This window comes from Megalobrama amblycephala, linkage group LG13 (genome assembly GCF_018812025.1).
Source record: "Megalobrama amblycephala isolate DHTTF-2021 linkage group LG13, ASM1881202v1, whole genome shotgun sequence".
Lineage (NCBI taxonomy): Eukaryota > Metazoa > Chordata > Actinopteri > Cypriniformes > Xenocyprididae > Megalobrama > Megalobrama amblycephala.
The window spans coordinates 30,121,890-30,146,345 of NC_063056.1; the positions used below are offsets into that span (position 1 = coordinate 30,121,890).

Here is a 24,456-nt window from a genome sequence, read left to right on the forward strand (position 1 = left end):
CTTAGAATATAAAACATTACATGCGTTTTCATTTTGACATGACTAATTCTTACATTCAGCTAAGAAACTTGAGCTTTCTTTGTTAATACATGTGGTAAAAAAAGTCAGCTATTAGTTGTTACAAAATTTAGACAGTATGAGAATATACATGTATAACAATTATTTATATTTACAATAAAGTTCACAGTAAATAAATTAATTTTGATTTTATTACAAGTTAAACTTTCTGAATCTACTTTAAGTGGATAAAAAAAATATGGTTTAATGTGACCAGTTACCTCAAATTTTTCCAAAAGTGAAAGAAATCTCTCAATAACAGCAAAGTAGGTGTAAATGTTTACTAGTTGAATAAATTCTCAACATTTCCATATAATACAAAAGTAAAACATCAGGTTTTCAAAGCCATATATATGTTAGCACTAATGTAGTTTAAACAGAAAGGGTACAGTATTTTTGTCAAGCCGGAAGTTTGACATTTTCTCCTTTATTTTATTTCTTTGAGCAAAGCCATTGAAGTTAGACTGTTCTCAAAAAGATAAAGCGGGATTTTTATGAAACGTAAAATACATTATTTTAACTCAAGAAGCATTCACACCATATATAACTACTGTGATGAACCCTTAACTTGACCTTAAAATGTTTACAAACACATGGATAGTAAAAAAAAAAAAAAAAAAACGTTAACATTACTATGAAATATTAACAATTAAATCTACAGATTTCCTCTAATTTCAAAATGATGTTTAAAAAACACGTATGGCTAGTAATTTTAGCAAGGTCAAAAATGACTTCAACAATGAAGGAATGATGCAGGATTTTCAACTATACATCCTTGTGAACTGTACTGTGGAACAATAACATCTCCAACTACTTCATTCATGCATATATACCTCTAGTTCCATACATCTAGATTGCATACATTTAATATACACACAAATCAGTCTGAGTACTGTACAAACAATTTAGTCAGCAGTTCACAGAACCATAGAAGAGAGTAGATTGTATGAACATTAACAGACCGATTCAGAACTACGGTAAAACACCCATGGCCACATTTCAAAGTGGATAAAAGCAGTTAGGCCTAAGTAAAAAGAACAACTGGATTGTATGTACAGTTCTATCTTAAGAAATAATGTTCAGAAAACTGAATGATTTTGAATAACCTGCATTGCAGGAAACAGTCATCAGTAATTCAACCTTTATTAATTCACTGGGCTTTGGTAGGGAAAATGGATTGGGGATTGGGACTGAAGAGCTTCTGCAGAAGCAGCAGCATGAGTCCGCTGATGCTCCTCCAAAAGATTTAGAAAAGCAAAGGCTTTGTCACACTCTGTGCATTCATAGACTACTTGTCCTACATGGGTTTCCTGGTGCTTTTGCAACTGATCAAACATGGTGAAGGATTTATAGCACATATCACACCGGAACTCTCTGTTGTCCTGACTCAAGCTTTGCTGTTCAACATGTTTCCGTTTATGTTTTGCAAGATCGTTTGCTGTAAGGTAGGTTCTGCAGCATATTGGGCACTGGTGTTGCCTTTTTGCATCATGCATTCTATGGTGAGATATGAGAGCCGGTTCCGTTTTAAAGGATTCTGAGCACACATCACACCGGTAAGGCCGTTCACTGTGTATCTGCTGGTGCTGCGTAAGGTATCTTTTCTTCGTAAAACCTTTCTCACAAACCAAGCACTTGAAAGGACGCGGATCCTCATGATGCTTTTTATGGTGCTCCATTAAACTGCTATTGGAGGAGAACCGTCTTTTACAGATAGGGCAAATAATGAAGTCTTCTCCAACGTCAACCTCTTCCTCTTCATCGCCTGCTTGAAAATGAGTTCCTGAACTTTGCTTCTTGGAGGAAGAAACGGATGACTGTGAATGGTGCTTATCTAAAAAGGTCAAATTTCGATTACTACAGTGGTGTTTGCGGAAAGCATCGCTTCCAAGAAAGCTGTCTCCACATTCGGTGCATTCATACTGTGTAGCAGCAGTCAAATGGCATTGTTCATGTTCGTCAAGGTCTTTCTTAGTGGGAAAAGTCATATTACAGACGCTGCACATATGAGAATGAACAGAAAGGTGATTCGCGAGGTCCAACGCTTGGTAAAAACTCTCAGGACATATGGGGCACTGGTAAATTTTGTCACGCTTCACAGTTTCTACACGTATAACCTTTTCACTGGTAGGAAAGTTACTGTCCTTGGAAGACTTTTCATTGCTGTGGCTTCGTAAATGGGTGAGAAAAAGGTGGTGGTGGGTGAAGCTCATGCTGCAGTGATTACACTGATAAGAACGAGGTCCTGACAGCTGATGGCTGAGCTGGTGCTTTTTTAGGTGGGAACCATGCAAGAAATGCTTGTTACATTCTGGACATGAGTATGGCCGCTCTTTTGCTGGACTGCAGCCATGTTCTGAGAGCTGTTCTGGATCTGGAAATCTTACTTGGCAAATTCCACAGCGGTACTTGTACTGCTCAACGTTACTTGATGAAAGGCTTTTACTGGGGATGGCTGAAGTCCCTTGCTTTGTTTGAGGCTGTTGGGGTGGAATCAATGGTGGAAGCTCTTCTTCTTGCTCTGTGTGCATCTTACGATGCTCCGCCCGACTTGTTTTGCAGGAAAAGGTTTCATCACAAAGGTCACAGGGAAAGTTTTCATCACGGTGGGTAACCATGTGCTCAGCTAGTTCCGTTGGGCGTGTGAAGCTCAGGTGACATTTAGTACAGCGATGAGGGCTCTTTCTGATATGTGTTTGTTTGTGTTTGCGCAGGGAGAAGAGCGAAACAAAACCTTTGCCACACATTTGACACTGAAACTCAGACTTGTGACATCGCTGATGTTGCTGCAAGTTCGCTAGCTGAAAAAAGCACTTCCCACATTCCTCACACTCAAAGGGTTTTTCGCCAAGATGACATCTTTGATGATCCTCAAGATTTTCTGATGTTAAGAATGTTTTACCACAAACATGGCAGGGAAAGTATGGTGCTGAATCTGAGTCATTGTCGCTGTCATCTTCATCTTCAAAATTTCTGTTGGACTCTTCCTTATCTGACTCCTGACTTGGACTGGCAGAGGATTTTTTCAATTCATCAGTGAGTGTTTTGACTGAAACCTGTCCATGTTTTATTCTGCAGTGCTTCGTGTATGACTTTTTTACCGTATAGGTTTTGTCACATGGTTCACACCTATATACTTCAGGTTGCTCTGTTCTTGCTTTCACAGTAGGTTCTTTTGAACTGGGCAGGTTTGCATGCAAATGAGCCATCCTTTGGTGAATGGTCAGGGATTTAGCAGTCCAAAACCGCATCTCACAACGGTTACAGACAAAGGGACGACTGGGGTCATGACAAGATCTATGGATGTCCAGGTCAGAAGGAAAACGAAAACGCTTCAAACAAATTTCACAGGTATTATCCGTTTTTGCCTGATGTTGGATTTTCATATGCCTTTGCAATATACCAGCTTGAGCAAAGACTTTATTGCACACATGACATCTGTGGATGTCTGATTTGCGCTCTTGATCTTCACGGCCATGTTCCTCTAAATGACTTATGAGTCTCAGTCCATCTGTAAAACTCTGATCACACTCAGAACACTGATACTTGTGAACAGCAGCATCTCCTTTTTCTGCATCATTTTCCTGGTCTTGATCTTTACATGAAAACTTAGTCTGCAGTACTCCGGTTCCTGTTGTATTGGAACCCTTGTTAAATACCAGCACAGTGTCATTTATAGCACAATCTAATTCACCTGCACTTTCCAGGGCAGATCCATTATTTGAGATGATTGTGTTACCTGTACATTTTCTCCTGTGTTTCTCCATTGTTTTTTTGGTCCAAAAACCAACATGGCATTTTGTGCAAGAAAGCGGGTATACTCCATTATGTATGCGCATGTGCATACCCAGTCCAGCGCGCTTGGAAAACCGCATGTTGCACTCTGGGCATTTAAGAGGCTTACTATTGTCTTTGTTTGAACATGCTCGTCGCTCCCTTATCGGACTGCTGCTTTCTTGGTTCTGCCCATACCCCTCATCAACCGGCTCTTGCTTTATGATTTCCAAATGACTTGATGTCAATTGCTGTTGATCGTTAACTGATTCTTGTGGCTGATCAGATCTATGCTTTGCTAAAAAATGTTGCTGGAGCTGTGAGAATAATAAAAAACGGTCACTACAGTTAGCACATGAAAAGCCTTTTATCTTTGTGGGGCTCTTGTTCACCTCTTGAGAAGATCCAGATGATTTTGAGCTGACGACACAGGTCTTCTGGTGTACAGACAGTGTGTCCCGGGTAAACAGGTCACCACACTTGTCACAAAGGACTTTTTCTTGGTTTTCCCCCTTTCCGTTGCATTTAGCCAAGTGCCGTTTCAAATAGTCTGTCCTGATGAAATGTTCTCCACAGTTAGCGCAGCCATATGGTTTTTCTCCTGTATGAAGACGTACATGCACCTTCAGTTGTCCTGATAATTTAAAGCGTCGAGGGCAATACTCGCATTGGTATTTAAATTTGTTCATGTAGTGCACTTGTATACGTTGCAAAAGTTTGGAAGTTTCCCTGCATGGTTGGTTTTGAACATTGTTTGTGGCAGATGACCCACTTTCCTTTGAAACCTTTTTGCATCTAATGGTGAGGTTGTGCCTGCTCAAAGTCTTTTTAGTACTGTAAGTTTTGCCACATCTTTTGCAAGGAAAAGGTTTATCGGTAATGTGGAGCATGGCCATATGGCGCTTCAGATCACTCTGGGTGGACAACCGCTTTAAGCAAACTGTGCATTGCAATGGGTCACCTTCCTGTGTTTTGCTTTGGGAACTTGTGTTCAAGCCGTCTAGACTCATCTTTACAACTCGTACCTCAAGTCGTCGTTTTCCTCTGCAGCGGGCTTGGTGCAATTTTAAATGATCATAGCGTGAGAAACAACTTTCACAAGTCTTGCACCGATATGGCTTGACCTCTGTATGAGTGAGGATGTGATGTCTTAGATTTCTGGCCCTCAAAAATGATTTAGTGCAAAATTTGCACTTCAATGACTCACCATTTCCTCCAGGAACCACAGTGACCTCTTTCTGATTTTTTTCTTCAGCAAACATCGATTTAATTTTCTCAGATCCTTTTAAACTTTCCAATCTACGTTCCTTAGTCACACCATCACAAAAAGCCTCATGTTGCAAGTATCGATCCTGATTGTCAAATTTCTGTCCACAATGCATGCACACATATGGGGTTTCCTTTGAATGAAGAGAGAGATGTTTCTGGAGAAAACTTCTAGTTCTAAAACATTTAAAGCATTTTGGGCATTGCTGCTTAAACTTGCTCTCCTCCTTTGTACCAGTTTTGTTCTCGGATGATAGATTGCCCTGGCACTGCTTTTCGTGACCATTTCTGTAGTTTTTTCTTGTAAAAACTCTCCCACATTTTCTGCAAGCAGGTTTTAACTTGTCTCCATTGCAGATCTCATCGTGAGCCTTAAATTTTCTTTTCCTGTAAAACTTCCCACACTTTGAACAAGGGAAAACTGTCTTTGCCAAATGGGCTCTCTCGTGGAGTTTCAAATTGTTGGGAAAACGAAATGAATGTGGGCAGTATGAGCAATTATAGAGTTTGTTGGTCTTGCTTAATGCAGTATCTACACTGTGTTCTGCCTGTGTTTCTTCAGCATTTGACGTTTGTAATAAAGGCGGTTGCTCCCCTGTACATTTTTCCTGATGTACGTTACGATATTCCTTTCTGTTGAAGTGTCTGCCACAAGTGAGACATGGAAAAGGCTTTTCACCAGTGTGAAGGCGGATGTGACGAATCAGCCCAGCATGATTTGAGAAATGGCCTTTGCAGAACTGACATTTGGTTGCAGAAGGTTCAGGCATATGAGTTATACAATGCTCACTAAGTGCCTTTGAATCAGCAAAGTCTTCTTGGCAGAGAGCACATTTAAACTCCTCTTTGTAAATCCTTTCTACCTTTAGAGTTCTAGCTTGGTCCTTCGGAGGGAAAAGTTCTTCAAGTTTGCGTCTTCTCTCATGCACAGCCACATGTCGAAGCAGAAATACTGGAAACCTGAATTGCATCGGGCAATCGGGGCACTTAAGCATGCCTTTTTTTGGATGGGACTGTCTATGTTTTAACAAATCTCCAATAGATGGTAGAACTTCCCAACAGACTAAACACTGTACATTCCGCTTGTGTACATTTTTGTGAGTCATTAGGTGTCCATGCCTGGCAAAATTTTTACCACAGTCTAAACAGCGAAAAGGTTTGTTTCCTTTATGAAGTCGTAAGTGCTTTTTTAGGGAGTCAGGTAAAGTGAAGGCTTTTCCACAGAAGCGACAAGAAAGGTTTGCATCCTTAGCAGATTCTTTGCTGGTTGGCTTTTGACCGGCAGAGCTTGAACTTTTCAAATCGACACCATTACCATGTTTGTGTTTGATTGCCTTTTTGGCATTTGCAAGCAATTTATGCTTTGCTAGATGGCTATAGTAACCAGACTTGCTAGAATACACAGATGGACAAAAAGTGCATTTGTACTGCGATGCTTTTTGTACAGGCATACTCAATTTCTGTGACTCTTTGTCCTGATTTTTGGTATTGATAACTTCCTCCAACTCTTTTCTTTTCATTACATCTGTTTTACCTTTGGCTGAATACAGTTTAAGTTTAACGCAAGTTTGCTTGATGTGTCTATTGCGGTTGCTGGCCATGGTAAACACATCCTTACACAAAGGGCATCGATACTTTACACCAATCTTTCCTTTGCCTTTTTTCATGTATTCTTTGAGACACTGTTCACGCAAATGCCGTGTCCGATTGTAGGAGTACTTGAAAATGCGAAAACAGATGGGGCATTTGAACTTTGGAATCTTGCTATCTGGAACTGAAGATTTTTCACGTGGGACAGTCTTTTGAGCACACTGCTCTCTTTTATGTTTGTTTAGATTCCAGGTATATTTGAATGCTTTTCCACAGTTGTCACACTTGAAGGGCTTCTCATCGGAGTGTGATCTAAGGTGTGCCTTCAGTTGTGCTCTAAGCCTGAATGTCTTCCCACAAACTTGACAATGCATTTGTTCAGGTGACTTGTATACATCCATTAGCTTCACAAAGCAACCACGAAGTTCTTTGTTGGAGACAGTGGTTTCAACCATGTCTGGTACATCATTTTTTCCAGGAGTTGATTCTGAATGGTCTGCAGTCTGTACAGAAGGGTCTAGTATCAAGGGTGTGCAAGCTCCTTTACGCTTGTGGCTTTGACATTTGTGAGCACTAGGAAAGTACAATCCACAACAGTCACATCTATGATGTGTGACAACTCTGTGCTTCAGCTCATGTTCATCATAATAAGCTTGTCGAACAAAGGACTTCCTACAGTACCTACAAATGAACTTTGCTTTCTCCTCAGTTAGCCCTTTAGTATATGAGGGTGGTGATTTTAACTTGTCATTAAGCTTGACTTCCCCACAGAAGCGGTGTTCTGCCAATGCGTCACCAGTGAAGTAACATTCACAAGCAGAACAATACTGAGACTTATGGACAGAATGTGTGCAGTGGTAGTGCTCGATTAGCTCATCTATACTTTGTGCTGACTCTTGGCACTCAAAGCAATGGTAGTTTTTTCCACTACAAGTTTTTTGTTCAGTCGTCTTAAGAACAACAACAGGTTGCAGTTTTCTCTTTTGGGTCTTGAAATATGGAAAAGAATCTTTGCTTGCAATGGTGCCATTGTCAGTTTGACATTTGTGCTGTCCAGGATTTAAGAAGGTCCTGGATGTTAGGTCAGCACTGAGTAGCAGTGGATCTTTTGGTGCATCAGTTCCTTCATCCATCTGATTATTAGATTCAAAGGCAGTTTTTAGAAGAACCGGTGGTTCTGTGTGATTAAACAGACTGCACTCATCAACTTGGTTTACATGTGCATGTTCCAGGTGTTTCAGTTCCTCAATGTTCTGCGTTGTACTTTTTAAACCAAAACAAGATTCAAGGAATCCAAAACTACTCCGCTCAACTTGTTCATCATCAGACGTGAAGCATTTCTGTCCTTCCAGCTGAGAAGAATTTCCATGGCCACGTTTTATGGAAGTTTTTTTAGGCTCTGGTTGGTTGCTTTCTAATTGACAGCCACCAAGTGAATCCTTTCCATGGCCAGATATCCCAGTTGTATCTTGGAATTCAGGTTTTGGAGATGTATTTTCAGGATCTGGATTCATTCTCTCCAACTGGTAGTCACCACATGGATCTTTTCTAATGTCAGAAATGACAAATGTCTTATCAAGTTCAGGTTTTGATGATGTGTTTTCAGCATCTGGGGTTGACCTTTCCAATTGGCAAATACTTAGTGAATCTATGGTTGGGCAATTGATTTCATCTTCATAAGAAGTGGATGAAGTCTGAATATTTGCATGATTTGAGGCACAAGTGGAACCACCCTGAGAGGTATCAAGTTCTTTGCAATGCAACATTGTTTGATCCAAAAAACAATCCAAATCACAAGAAAGAATGCCCCTTTCCTCAATTTGCCCATCTTTTGACAAAGGCATTACACCATTCAAATTATCCACACCTTGTACTTCTGTACACGGATCCTCAGAATTTGTGATAAGTGAGCCCTCACTACAAGTATGGTTTACCTCATCTTTGCTCTCACCCATGGTCGCTGGAGGCCCAGTGTCCTGGTGTGGATTTATTTCACTCATATCTGAATTCACAGTACTATGGCGGACCTCAGAAGAAGAAAATTCCATTGAATTACTTGAATTTTGGTCTCCTTCCTCTACAGGCAGACCAGCCCGGTTGCTACTAATGTTATCTTCAATGGATGAACCCAAACTGCAATCAAGATTTGCTTCTGTGTCTGAGCAGCTGCTAATATCCGAATACTCCACAAGACTAGCATTTGTCTCAAAAGTAGTTTCTAATATTGCCTTGTCAGAGTGTGCTTCCAATGTGGACTCAACCTCTACCGAATTAGGCAAGGGACAGGGTGTCATATTACCATTATATTCTCCTTTATCCCCTGACTTATCTTGCTCAAGGTGACCTGAATTCATTACATCTTGCCAAGGTGATTCATAGCATGTGTGCTGCAGAGAACCAGACTCAAAGTCTTTCATGTCCGATTCAGCAATGTCTTGCAAATCCATCATGCTTGAAAAGTTCTCCTTCTCAATCAACTGTTCTATCTCATGTGCAAAGTTCTCCTCTGATTCCTCTGGAATTCCATTACTTTCCATAGTTCCCACAGACATTTCTGGTCTCTGGTTAGAAATAATCTGTGCTTGCTGGAGTGCATTCCATTTTTGAGCCATCCTGGTGTTCTCCTCCAAAGGCTAGCTCTCCTTAAACTCTGAAAGACAAATGTCCATGTGATTACCAAAACAGCACACATTTGCAAATAAAATTAAATAAGATGATGAAATGAAATGCTCACCACATTTATCCACTACATATCAGTGGGAACATTATAGCTGATTTGCCCAAAGACCTGCATAAAGAAAAAAAATCTATTTCAAAAGCAGCATATATAAATCAATTACTAATAAAATTGCTGTTTACTAGTATAATGTGGATGATTACTACTACTATGAATAATAATAATGATAGTAATAATAAAATAAATAATAAAAATAAATAAATAAAAGAAATTGCGATTTATAATAGTCTTATCCTCATGTCACACTGTGGGATCTCAGCTGTCATTTATGTCAGACTGTACGACAGTCAAGACACGTTAACAATGGATGCGCGCATGAAAGCTTGTCCGGAGTTTTACATCAACCCATACACGTTCGGTGACTGTGAGCTGCATTACACACGGAACTGAAATGGTGGCTAACAAAGACATCTCTAGCATTAATTTGACATTCTAGACAATTTGACATTCATCATATAAGTAGTCACACTGAAGGACTGAGTGCCAAATCTTCTGACACCGCCAGAATTTCGTCAAAGGTAAAATTGGATTGCGATGGTCATTAATCGGCTGTTTTTAAACATGTCAAACTAGCGATCAAAGGCTACAGATTTTAGCCTAGGATTATAGGAATCTTTTAGGATTCTCAAAATGTGTCTCAGATGACCAAATCATGGCCAAAATCGCAGTGTGTACCCGCCTTAAGACAGCAGCGTTGAACTACTCCAAAGGTAATGGAATCATTAGCAGTCTAAGAGCTTTGCTCTTTGACAACTTTTGCAGTGCAGCTTTTGGAAAAGTAAAAGAAAAATGTGTCCTGTCATTCTTTTTTTGGATTGCGACAGAACCAGGCCCCATTCACTCTCACTATATGAAAAAATTGTCTAGAATATACAGAGGTTCTCAAACTATACACAAGATCGGTGTATGGAGTGGGCTTCAATACATGTAAACATTTCCTATTTTTCCTATTTTCCTAACCATTTCACAATTCCTATTTTTAATGGGAATTTTGCAGTATTTATTGTAAATTATCTGTGTATATGATTTTTTTTTAATTAAGTGCCCTTGATTTTTAATCAAAATAAATTCCCCTCCTCTGATGACGTTTAGTGGTGAGTGCAACCTGTCACTCACATAAGCAACAGCAAACCACAACCATCTGAACATCCAATCAATTCCCCATGGCTAAAATGAAGTCTTGCCCTACATTTATTCTTGTTTGAGAAGCTGTTTCACACAGATATAGGACACTGTAAAGAAGAAGACAACTTCATGCTTCAACTTTAAATGTCAGCTTGTGAATGAGGTTTGTCAATCCAGTTCCTGGAGGACCTAAGCGCCAAACGTATCTAGAAGCTTAATTTTCTGAAGGAAAGCTTTAAGAGTGGTCTGCCATTTACACAAAATGTACAATAAAACAACCAGCAATGGAAAGAGTTCGAAAGAGTTAAGAGAAACAAGTTTAAAGATGGCCTCAATTTCCACAATATAATGTATTTCAACTGTTCTGCAAAATCTACGGAATCAAAATGTACATAAAATTAATTGTAATTTTCAGTGTAAAAGACTGTTAAAATGCAATAGTAAAAACCGGTTATCTGGTTAACAGTAAGTTACTGTAATATTTATGGAGAAAAACTAATAGATCTAACCCTACATTTCATGTAATTTTATAGCAAACTGTTAAATGTTCCTTTATAAAAAAATAAAAATAAAAAGTAAAAAGAAACTATATTATAATTTACGGTGAAAAATCCCTTTTTGGATCAAAGTAGATGATCAAAATATCTAATCCTGTTAATGGAGATCTACCTTCCTAATAGTTCAGTTCCAACACACCTGGCTGTAATTATCAAGTACTATTAACTGAAGAAGAGCTTCCAATTACAGGCTTCACATGTCAAGTGGTAACAAGAAAGTCTAAAATGGCCACAAAGCAACGGAACTAGACAATAGCAGTGTTTCCACTGTTGGGCCAAAAGAGAGCATTCTAGTGCTTGCCAGGGCCAGTTGCTTTTCCACCGTCACTTCCAGGGCTTCCTCTGGGCCAATGGCAAGGGGTTTTTGGCCCACCGAATACTATGATCCAAAGCGGGCCAACTGGGGCTTGAGGAGTGGTCATGAACAATGGCAGAGTTTACCAGAGTCAACAGGAATGAACAGTGCTCTCTTCCACTCATTCGCTTCATTACCCACAACTGAGCTGCCCTTAAGCAAGGTAGCTAGGCTAACCCCCGATCACTCCCCGGGCGCTGCAACACTGCTCCGGGTGTGTTCATGGTGTTCAATTACTTTATTGCTGACTATATATTTGTTCTTTACTCTAATTTTAAACTTAGACATTCATTCATTTCAATAAAAAAAAAATAGATGTTCTAAAATGTTTGATCTGTAGTGTACCAAGAACAACCAATATATAACTAAACCTGGGTGCACCTGCAGCATGTGGCATCACCTCTCCAGAGAGAATCACTTTCCAGGGTCAAATACATCTATACTTCTCAACAAATGAGTAGCATGGGTTTATAAAACACTATGCTATTTTGACTTATGACCTACTAGTAACAGACTATGCAATTTCAGACAATTTCAGACTGTTTTTTTTGTGACCCATCATAACATCATCACACATCCATGGCACCATTGCATGGTGAGTGGAAAAAATGATGCCTATACAGGCGCAAATTAAAATAACGTACACTACTCGGTACAAAATGCCTACTCTACACATGTCCCATTATCCACTTAAATGAGCAGGAAAAAACACTCAAAAAAAAAAAGAGTATGGAATTTCTATTACAATTTGGAATAAATTCTGCAAATTTTCAAGAACCTAAGAAATGTTGATCCAGGAACATGTTGAAATCACATTCACCCTGAAGATTCAGAGATTGATGAGCCTTTACATTGGATATACGGTGAGATATGGTTGGTATGGGGCAACTGGAAACATTACCTCATGTCCTGTCATGAGGTAAGGACCTTAAGTTACAAAAGAGATGACATTTTTTGATGACAAGACTTAATTATGCATAGCATCTTTACACTGATAAGCTATGGCTTTCTTAACACAACTGACAATACTACAGAAGAGTTAATCGTCAACCACAAATCCATTTATAGAAACATGATAGCGTGGTGCTTTATCAGCAGATTTGGTGTTAAATACATATAACTGAATATCTTGGTAGGTTACTGGTACCCCTATTCTACTGGCACAATGCCACTGCCCAACCAAGAACTATTCTGTGCATTTCTATGGAAGAATTGGTTCTTTTGGCCAGGAAAATTGGCACCTTCAAGGTTCTCAGGATTCAGAGGCTGTTCAGGGTAAGATAATGCCCTCACCAAGAATGGCTTTCAAAAATTACAACTCAAAACAAAACTAGATGGTATAAAACAGGAACAATAATCAAGGAACTAAGATAGATGCTATTATGAGTTAACACTAGAATACCCTGTCTACATCCTGAGACACAGCACACCCTGAGAACCACCAAATTAATTTGTATTGGATAAGGCCAAGTGTGAAGGGTGTCCAATCCTGCTCCTGAAGGGCCATCTTCCTGTAGAGTCCCAACCTGCTCTGAAATTCCTAATAATCCTGCAGACCTTGAATAGCTTATTCAGGCACATTTAATTTGAGTTGGAGAAAACACTTCAGAAATGTGGCTGTCCAGGAGCAGAATAGGTCATCCCTGGATAAGGCAATACCCCATTTCCTGATAGAAAGTAGTAAGTGGAAAAGGTGATTCTGAGTGTCTGTTGTGTTGTTGGACATCATGCAGAACTTTCCATCATCTTGTACTACATTGTTATCATACATTGCATTCATCATTTAATACATAGAGCAACATCCACCTCCAGTCCCAATGCCTGCAACATCCCATTTCCCCCTCTCCTGTTACTGTTCTTGTGTGGAAACAGAGGCAAATCTTTGCAAGATTTTGCATTGTATCTCTGCAATGTCCAGAGATACAATGACACAATGATACAATACAATAACTCTGGTTCTTTCTTCCAGATCTACTATATTCTTTTATCATTCCTCTTCTTCATGGTCTACACCAGAAGTTCTCAACTCTTGCCCCCAAGATCCATTTTCCTACAGAGTTTAGCTCTAAACTTAGTCTCCCACATCTGAACAAGCTATTCAAGGACTTTAAGTTATGAGAAAGCTACAGGAAGATGAGTTTGATCAGGAGCTAAACTCTGCAGGAAAGTGGACCTTAAGAGTCCAAATTGAGAACACCTGGTCAATCCATAAGATTCAGTCAGGCCTTTCACCAGACACTCAACACTAACTTCTCAATCTACAGTAGTTATTTTGAGCCATCATTGCAATGCTGATGACACGCAGCTCTTCCTTTCATTTCACCAGATGATCCTACAGTAGCTGCACAAACCTCAAGCTGTCTGGCAGATATCTCGAAATGGATGAAAGAACATAACCTGCAGCTCAACCTGGCAAAGACTGAGCTTCTTGTCTTCCCAGCCAATCTGATTCTACAGCACAATTTCACCATCCAGCTAAGTACAATTACCCCATCAAGGTGGGCCAGAAATCTTGGAGTTTACTATTGATGACCAATTGACCTTCAAAGGCCACATTGCAAAGACAGATCGGTCATGCAGATTTGCACTACACAACATCAGGAAGATCAGGCCTTTCCTAACAAAGCATGTGACAACTTCTCGTCCAGGCCCTGGTCATTTCTAGGCTTGATTACTGGAATGCTCTTCTGGCTGGACTGCCATCATGTGCAATCAAACCTCTACAAATGATTCAGAATGCTGCAGCACATCTTGTCTTTAATGAGCCCAGAAGGGCCCACATCACACCTCTCTTCATCTCTCTGCACTGGCTACCACTTGCTGCTCGCATCAAGTTCAAGGCATTGACACTCGCTTACAGATCTACCACAGGCACAGCACTCTCCTACTTCCACTCACTCTTATGAGTCTACATCCCTACCAGAAGCCTGTGTTCGCTAAATTAGCGAAGGCTCAAGGTACCATCACAGAGAGGCACAAAATTGCTCTCCAGAACATTTTCGTTCACTGTTCTTTGCTGGTGGAATGATCTCCCTGCTTTCATTCGTAATGCAGAATCCCTGGCAATATTCAAAAAACACCTGAAAACTCTTCTCTTTCGAGAGCACTTATCCTCATCATAAAAGAAAAAGAAAAAATGCTTTCACTTCCTTTAAACCCTCCCTATTCTAGCTTATGCTACAGCAATGTCTGAAAGTTGTATTGTGAGCACTTCTTGTGTTTATTTGCCTCGTTACGATGAATCACTTGTTGTATTCCTCACTTGTAAGTCACTAACTACATGAATAAATGTAGTTAGCCTGACTCCTATAAACAGCCATAACAAAACAGCCCCCCCCCCCAAAAACCCCAAGAACAACAACATTAACAACAACTCAAAACAACAGATTGTGCAACAGATTCTGAGCATCATTGACAAATACCTTATCTTGTAAAATGTGGGGTCAGTCCTGCCACTCCAGACTACCCGCGATCACACATTTGTAAAGCAAGCACGCATTCAAAAGCATTTTCAATACCGTACATATTGATAGTGGCTCCCTGATGGCCACGAATTATAGGCCTATACACAGAGTACACATGAACGCATTTTCAAAAGTGAAAAGCAAGTGTGCATTCAATTCAAAATATACCGGAATAACTGATATCTTATAACTGAATGTAGAGCGTAGCATTTGGGCCATACAGAGACCACAAACTTAAGGGAGTAGTTGCAGTCAAAGACAAACTGGTTCTAAACCCTTCTGATGACACAGCTTATATCTCAGAGTTATGGTTATGATGTCACAAACTTAACAAGTTCAACCCAAAATTGGTTAAGAGGCTGGATCTCGGCCAAATTTTGATAAGAAATCGAAATGACAAATGGTACACTTCATCAGATCCATGGTCTGAGGGACCATGCCAAATTTGGGAACAGCAACACCTACAGGTCACAACTGAAAAATGGCTCTTTTTGCTAATAACTTTTGAACAGTTTAACAGAAAATGTAAAGCTGGTGTCTATGGATTCCTTGCATCATGCCTACTCTGAGGATACTGACTTTGCCAGGATCGGACTAACAATTGAACCATCGATTGAATGTTGTCATAAATTGCAATATTTTTTAAAACAATTTGACCTAACACCTAAAATTTCTTAGGCATCATCATCAGAATGTCCTGAAATGTACCTGATAAGATTGAACACAGTGCCACCTAGTGTTCCAGAGATTTAAGGATTTTTGCAAAAACGCTCAACTTTTGAAAACCAAATTTATACGTTGCCTTTCCTGAGAAATCTCTCTCCAAAGTTGACCCTGCCTGTGTTTGTCTTATATTAGTTAGCTTAGCATGCTAACCAGTTGCCATTCTCTTTAACTATCAAGTTAACCATGAGCTACATTAACATTAAGTTAACATGCTAATCTGGTTAAAATATCTCATGTGCTCATTCTCACACTGAAATTTCTCCTCGACAGCCTGGTGAACCAGAGTCAACTGAGTGGTGCAATCAGTAATTTGAAGCCACAAGCCCCAAACCTTTCAGGTCACGGGTTCAGATTCTGTGTGGCACATGTCCAGGGCAACGTTATAAAATTGCATAATGTGTCATTTAGAGCCAGTAGCTGTGGTTCTGCCTTCAAAGTCTCTGTAAAATTAAATAAACTGTTCTATGAGTGGCATGATGTTTAAAGCAACAGGCTGTAAATGAGGATTGTTTGATTGAAATTAAATGTGTAGCTTAACCATGTGAATTGTGTAATGTTCAAAAGTTTCCTAATAAAACCCAATGTTCAAACATGCCAAAAATGGCCACGAGGGGCTTGGCCCCATAATTGCTGCTAGCATATATATTTTTGCTTTTTTTCTAATTAAAAGATTTATAAATAAAGCAATAATGTTGACTCACATGAGACCAACCCTGCTCCTGGAGGGCTACCGTCCTGCAGACTTCATTTTCAACCCTGCTCCAATACACCTGTGACCAATAAAATAGGCTGCAGGATGAGGTTTGTGCTTAACTGGTTTGGAAAAAAAAAAAAAAAAAAATCACACATATTGAACACCTTGATTAGTTGTTGCAGATGGGAGCTGGAGCTAAGCTCAGAAAGATGGTAGCCCTCCAGGAGAAAGACTGGCTACCAAACCTGTCCTGTAACCATATCCAAAATGTGCATGGGTAGAGGGTCTCCGAGACAGATGAGAAGCACTGGCCTGGACCACAGCTTTTCATCTCCAGTCCTGGAGGGCCAGTCTTCTGGACACTTTAGTTCAAACCCTAACCAAACACCACAGAACAAGCTTATCAAAGTGTTCAGAATTACTTGCAAATTACAGACAGGTGTGTTTAATTAGGGTTGGAACTAAAGTCTGCGGAACACCGGACCCCCAGGACTGGTGCTGAAGAGCCTTGAAGGTCACCCCCTCAATAGTGTGGTCATGTTGGCACATGATCAGCCATGTCATACATTTGCAATGTCATACAGTTAATAATATTAATAATACTTAGTAAACATGAATATTTACTTGCTTTCCGACCAGTGCTCAAGACTATACAAAGTATAAACACAAAACCAAGCATACCAATCAAACAATAACAAGAACAATAAACATATAGACACAATATAACAATGGAGCATGAGTTAAGCATATGCGATCCACCGGTCCAAACAAAATGAATATAAGCTGATGCTGTTCCTGTTATATGAAACCAACCACAATGATCCACTGCTCCTAAACACAGATCAAGGTTAGACTGAGTAGCTTCAGGCGGCGAATGTGAACATGCATTGGTCACAGCTGCCACTGCAGGCAGACAACTCACGGCTGTCCATTCAGCGCAATGAAGCAGCCAGTCTTATAACATGAACCACCACCAAAACACAAAATAACAGATTTAATTCAAGAATGTCCATTATGAATGTTTATAGTATGAAACTAATAAAAGGAATAAAAATAAACAAATACAGCACAGGTGTAAAGCAGCAGCTGTTAGTAATCTAAGTTAATACTGGTATCTATTGAAGTGGATGCATGAAGTCCAAGATCACTGACAGTATGACAAATCTCCACCTCTAACTGTAGTCTCAAGGGAAACTGAAAACACTAATGAAAGTACATGTGCCTTTAACAAGTTCTGTGGAAAATATGAAATTCATTTGAAAGCTTGTATGCACACGTGGGACCTGTCCCAAATGGCGCACAGTGTGCACTTGCAGTTATGTGGACTTGAGATGACTGCAGCAAGCGTGTGTGCTAGTAAAGCCCACAAGACCGTAGGGTGCCCCATTTGACATTTCTAGGTTTGAGAAAGATGCTCACAGGCATTGGGACTGCTTTGTGCCCTTGAGGCACACTTTTGCCATGCTGGCATGCATTGATGCAGGCTCCATAGTAGAGGACTACCTGACATTCTATACACAAACGTTTTAACTAGGGGTGTAACGGTACGCGTATTTGTACCTAATGGTTCACGGGGCAAGTTCCAAATGGGAGTGATCATCCCTATGCCATCATCCCTATGTGAGCAGGGCACGCGCGTGCCATATGTAGCCGTTTGGAATGCACTTGGCAAAGGGAGCAGCATAATTTCCTCATTATCTTCAGCTGGAATGTTCCTGTGACAATGTAGCACCAGCATAAATAAATATACAATTCATATTTTTAAAAGATATATAATGTATAAATGTTTAAAATATAAAATGTTTTTATTTATAACAGTTAGGCTAAAAAAAAAAGAATTATGCCGTTAAAACAGCGACATCTGCTGACAAACACTGTGCTGCGTTGTCACGGGAACATCCCAGCTGAAGATAATGAGGAAATTATGCCACTCCCTTTGCCAGATGCATTCCAAACGGCTACATACGGCACGTGCGTGTCCTGCTTACATAGGGATGATCACATAGGGCATAAGGATGATCACTTCCATTTGTAATTTGCCTCGTGAACCATTCGGTACGAATACGCGTACCGTTACACCCCTAGTTTTAACAAAACAGGGTAAACAAATGAACCTAGCAGTAAGATTATGCAATGGATACTATAGTGAAATCTAGTCAGCAACTGTCCTTTTGAGAGTATATTAAAAAAGACTTGTGGTTGAAAATGCAATTTTCAGTGCAACGGCCCATGCTCTGAACCCTAGGCAACAGAGGTGCCCATAACCTGTTTTGCAAAAAATATAAAAGAAAAGCTCCAGTTATACCATATGGTCAAAGGTATATGGACAACCCCTTTTACTTAACGGGTTTGGATATTCCAGTAAGGATAAATCTTAATACTGCATACAATGGCATTGTAGACAGTATACCAGGGGTGCCCAATCCTGTTCCTGGAGATCTACCTACCTGCGGAGTTCAGATGCAACCCTGATCCAACACACCTGTCTATAATTATCAAGTGCTCCTGAAGATCTTCATTAACTGGTTCACTTGTGTTTGATCAGGGATGGAGCAGAACTTTGCAGGAAGGTAGATCTTCAAGAACAGGATTGGGCACCCCTGCAGTATAGGATAACAATATGATAATACCCCTGTGCACAAAGCAGGTATCCATAGAAATGGTCTTGGGAGGAATAACGCGTACTGGGTGATCAGAAACTTGACCTAGAAATTTGGCCCAGTTAAAGTAAGGTAGTAAAATATCCAGATCAACTAACTAAAAGTAAAGTGTAAAAAGTTTGCCAAATCTTTTTCTATACCTGGCTGTGCGTGGCACCTACAGCTCTGCACAAACTCCTGAAGGATTCAAAGATTAATTTAAATATTTGAATTCAGCTATTTCACAGTCATTTTGTCACTGATGGAGGTGGGCCAGTTTGTCGCAAATGATGAGCGGTTTCACAAATACTTTTTTCATTTTGGTACCTATATTTACAATACTCACAGATGCAATATTTTAGCAGTGCAGCACATGCCGAATTCGGCAGAAAACATATTGAAAATGCAGTATAAACATATCAAAAAAAGTTAAATTCTGGAGCAAATAATTGTATTGTAATAATTCTTAAAGGGACAGTCCCCCTATCCATATGTAAAAGCACAACACACACCCGCTTCTGCAGTGACGCTCTCATGCAGCAGATGCAGTACATGTGAAACAAGTCAGTCAAAGTGTTGTTTTTAGACTTGTCAAAAGTACCGACTTCGATATCAAGTCAGTACTAAAATTTTAAAAATGTAACACTTTGAGCGCTGTTGAGCGGATTCGTAAACACCTCTGATTGGCTACTGTGTTGACATGCTCATCGGATGTGTCTGTGATTGGCTTCAATGGTCAATGCTTCAAAACGTTGTAAAAAGTCATAAATGACACAGATACACAGGAGAGTGTTTGAAAGCAGGCGACTATCACGGATCAGTCTGCTGCTTTCAAATGCTCTCGTGCGTTAAAGATTTTAGCCAATCACAGACATAACCGATGAGCACAAAGGCTAATCAAAGGTGTTTACGAATCCGTTCAACAGCGCTCAAAGCAACACGTTTTTAAAATTTCAGTACCGATTGGTTTCGAAGTCGGTACATTTGATAACTCTAGCTGTTTTCATAAAATATAATATGTAGCGACACCTACAAACCATTTGTAGGTTGATTTGCAGACAAGGAGAGATCTTGGATAACCTGCATGTCATTATGTTTACAATTCTATATGGTGTCACTATGTCACTAAGTGTACAGAAATGACACTTCACCTTTAAAGTCACCATGTAATCAAAATGGATTATTTTTTTAATGCAAAATTGCAGTGTTTATTATAAATTATCAATGCTCTTTTTTTTAAACTCACGTGCCTCAATCTTTAACCAAAATAATGCCCCTCCCACTTGCAACAACATCTCTTCTCTGATGAGATGTGAGTGCGGGACAAAATGTCATTCACAAGACAAGATCGCATCAATAGCAAATGATAATGATCCAATCAATTGCTTTCATTTTGTCTTTTTCAAGAAACCGTTTTACCTGGATATTCATCACAATAGGGAAGAAAAGACTATCGCAACTTATGTCATGCTGACACAAAAAGCACTCAGTAATTTTATATTTATGTTTGCACTGTACAATATGGTGCCCTCTTGATCTTATATAAACATACCTAGTGCTGTAGATGCTGCATCAGGCAAAAGCAATAATTTTTCATTACTGATGCCACTATTAAAATACACTTTTCAAAGACAAAATCTGTTTAAAAGGTACAATATGTAATAATTTTGGCCGCTAAAGGTCGATAGAAGCCTATTCAAAACAAAGGCGTAGTTTGATGACGCCAAGTTTTAGAGCGGAATCTTGGGACGTCTCAACAGACGGTGCAAAAGAATAGGGATTGGAGTCGGGAAGAACTCATGTTCATGAATTAGATTATTAATGTTACTGTAGTATGAAGCAGAGCAGGACTGAGTGTTGTGGGAGCTGAACGAGGCTGCTGGAGCGATTGCGCAACACACACCTCACAAGCAGCAGAACTTTTATTATGACAGTCGCCGGCACTGCTTCCGCTTTTCCAGTCATGAGTATGAGGTAACAGTACTGTTTTATCATATTAGATACATTTGAGAGTGTTGAAAATGATGTTATAATGTTACTCCGTGCGTTCGCTCGGTGGCTGCTGCGAGACATTGTTACACAATGTAAGCTGATCGATTTTAGAATATCATTAAATATTGGATGTCTTGTGTTGATAAATGGCATGCAATTAATTTTAAACGTATTGTATGAAGGAGACAATTATGTACTACTGTTAATAAAAATAAAGCTGCATCAGATTATGCTATGTTAGCTATTTGACAAAATAGTGTTTTTCTCTGAGGCATGGTAAAGCATGGTACTCCCAGAAAATTAGATTTAAACAATAAGACTAAACGCGTTGAGCTATATAACAATCAGTTTTCTGTCTATAAATATATCAAAACAGTTGTTCCGTTGTTTATTAAAACGTGTAATATATTAAAGCGTCTTTGGTGTTTCCATGGTTTCTACAAAATAAAACCGGAAACCGACGGTAACGCGGGTATGACGCAATTGACAGGCGACTCCTCACACGTCCCGGAGCCTTGGTTAAAATTGCAATTTTTTCGCGATTTACAAACAGTTGGAAACATTTGGGATATTGTAAGTACTCAAGTGAACAAAATATATAACACTGGCCTAGTGGTTTTTGGATATTTTACTGCAAAAATATTACATATTGTACCTTTAACATCTATGCATTTGCTTTCATTGCATTGAAAGTATATACTTTCAGTTTCATGCATTCTCTGGGAATTGAGCCCATGACTTTTGCTCATTGCTAGCAAAATAGTGTCCTATAATTGGGGGATTACAAAGCTATACATCAGCTTTTATTAGGCTACTGATGTGAACACTAGAAATTTACTAAGTGCACTTTTAAAATTGCAGTGATGGAAAGACCATTAAATGTTACCTTTTTTAAATAATAATAAAAAATGGTTTTACACAACATTTACACCAACAGCTCAGCACCTTAAGTGATTGGAATATATTAATTTTCTATGTAAGAGAAAACATCAAGATTCACACTCTGCTTGATTGAAACAAAAACGCAAACTAACCGTCATCACAGATGATTCCTGATCACACGTCGATCTATCATTCACTGACAATTTTTTTTAACAAACAAATCCTAATACTTGACTCAACTCTTCTCGATAGTCGCATTTGGTTATGAAACTGCACCTATATTTAGAAATGGATTAGTATTCTTACTACCACTGTAGGTTTATTATAAAGGAAAATTATATTAATGACCCGTAAAGTAACTACTTAATGTGTAAACTAAATGTGAGAAATAATTGGTCTTCAACAGTGTAAATATCATTTTGCCATCAAGTTAATACATTAAGATGATTAGTCAGCTAACCACTCTGCTAACAGTTAACATGACAGACAAAGTTTATTATTGATAAACTATCACAATCAATGTTGTCTTGGCTCATACACTAATGCAAAAGTCACTCAAATGTTACGCTCAGGTTGGATGACAGGGTGATTGATGTGCATGCAGTGAGTATGCCACAAGTTACCTTACTAACTCTGTTATAACACACTAACGTGTGTGCTATATGAATGTGTACGCAGTAAAGTAAAAATAAAAAAAATCACTTCTTTGACAGAGTATGCAGTGTTTGCATGTGGCTATTGTTTTGTAAAATAAAGACACATGAGGCACCTTCTTTGACAAGATGCAATAACTCCTCTCAATCCCACCAGGGGAAATTATACATCCTGTACATGAAAACAACTAAACACCCATAAATTCTATGAACTAACATACTGTTAAGAATTAAAAACAGCCTACAAATGAGTAAAGTCAACTTACCCCAAAATGCCAGTACACATTCCAAAAGCAAACTCACTCCTGTGATCAACGTTTTGTCCTTAAACATACACTCTGTAAAAAAGAAAGAAAAAAGGACAAACTCATTATCAAACATTTATATCTATGGGGTAAAGACTTACACATAACACACTTATTTACACATAAAACAAGTATACAAGCTGAGTCTGTTTACTATCACGAACATCTTCATTTTTAAATGTATTTTATCAATACATTATTAAAACGTGAAAAACAAAACAGCTATATTTAATAGGTTCACCATGGTAACCTTCAACACTAAACGATGTAGTACAACTCCCTCCTGACTGTGTACAGTGAGAACCCAGTGGCTGTTTTAAAGTGATGCAGATTTTTAGATGTTGTGACAACTAGTCAATAAGTGATCAGATGTCAAGTACAGTAACATTATGTAAATATACGGATGTTCATAATTAAAACGTTAATGGTTGTATTTTTAATTGTTATTTGGTTGTTTATATAATGCTAACGGAGCAATCTGAGAGAATTGCACGAAGCTAAGCTGGCTGGCTAGGAACATGGAAGTCCAACGTCACAAAACAAAATGGGCTGCATGCTTGGAACCTGGAGTACGAGCACACAAACAAGTCCTAGCGATCCGAGAAACTACAGAAATCAACGTCTTCATTTGCGATGTAAATATTATCTAGTGCATTATACACTCCTAGTATTATATTGCCCCGTTTAATTACGTAGCAAAACAGTATAAGCTTCTCCCCATGAGCTTATTCCCCTTTAGAACGGCTCGTACTCACCGTCGTGCTCGGCTTCCTGCTGCTGTCGTTTTCCTTTGTAAGACTATATGCACCTTCCCGATGCGCAATGCGCACATAAGATATTCCCAAACTTTCAATTCAAGATAAAGATCATTAGAACACTATTCGTTATTTAAAAAAAATCATTACGGGTTTGATGTTAGTACAATTCGAAGCACATTCACCAAACAATGTGGCTCACCCGACCCCGGGATATTTCGTGACACTCGACCACATGAACCTATGAGAAAACGGCTTATGGAGAGGAAGACCCGCCCCCAGTTCTACGGGGCCTCCATTTCAATGTCCAATGTGTGGAAGCATTTTTTGCGCATGGTATCTAAGAAACGTACCTTAAAATGGCTGCCGATGTTGTGGGAGGTGCTTGTTAGATATATTCCGTCGACCATCCTACATCATGCCTTTGAGACTGTTGCAGGGTGCAGTACCTTACAGTTTCTTGTCAAAGAACTTGACATAGCCAGTTTACCCAGAGGTCCGACAATCCAAGCCACTTATCTTGTTCTTCAGTGTTGTAAGATATTTCATAATTACTATACTGTGGCAAAAATGTCACAGAACCGATTTTGGAGCGCACCACACCTTTGCACCTGATAACCACCTGTAAAAGTTTAAAAAGCAATGTGGACTGTTGTGTGTTACATGAAACATTGTAGATTGGGAAAGGTATTTGTAATAAACAACTTACGAGGTTTTAATGTGGTTCCTCTGGCTTAAGATTCACAGTGATAAATCAGATTAACATTGAGAGTTTCAAAAAAGCATCGATCTACTCCTTTCCTTTGAGCAAGTTGTAGGCACAACTAATGCAAATGCTTGCTTTTTTTCTTTCTTTTTTTTTACCCCAAGGGATGTCTTGGCAAA

At 39.2% G+C, this 24,456-nt stretch overlaps 1 protein-coding gene across 4 annotated transcripts; it reads right to left on the reverse strand.

Moving 5' to 3' along the window:
- Positions 1–323: 323 nt before the first annotated feature.
- On the reverse strand, positions 324–24,239 carry znf1035 (zinc finger protein 1035). 4 transcript variants are annotated; one of them, XM_048153360.1, is made up of 5 exons: positions 23,774–24,239; positions 23,572–23,662; positions 22,778–22,849; positions 9,422–9,475; positions 324–9,337 (listed from the first exon to the last, which is right to left on the reverse strand). In XM_048153360.1, the coding sequence occupies exon 5, from the start codon at positions 9,297–9,299 to the stop codon at positions 1,203–1,205; it is 8,097 nt and encodes a 2,698-aa protein (XP_048009317.1). In that variant the 5' UTR covers positions 9,300–9,337; positions 9,422–9,475; positions 22,778–22,849; positions 23,572–23,662; positions 23,774–24,239; the 3' UTR covers positions 324–1,202. The 4 variants fall into 4 exon arrangements, with proteins under 4 accessions (XP_048009317.1, XP_048009316.1, XP_048009319.1 ...); XM_048153359.1 differs by having other exon boundaries at positions 23,757–24,239; XM_048153362.1 differs by adding an exon at positions 16,353–16,421 and having other exon boundaries at positions 23,572–24,239.
- Between the last annotated feature and the right edge of the window lie 217 nt (positions 24,240–24,456).

Bases quoted from the DNA above. Each gene is read 5' to 3' on its own strand.
- znf1035 (XM_048153360.1), bottom strand. From the start codon at position 9,299: ATGGCTCAAAAATGGAATGCACTCCAGCAAGCACAGATTATTTCTAAC.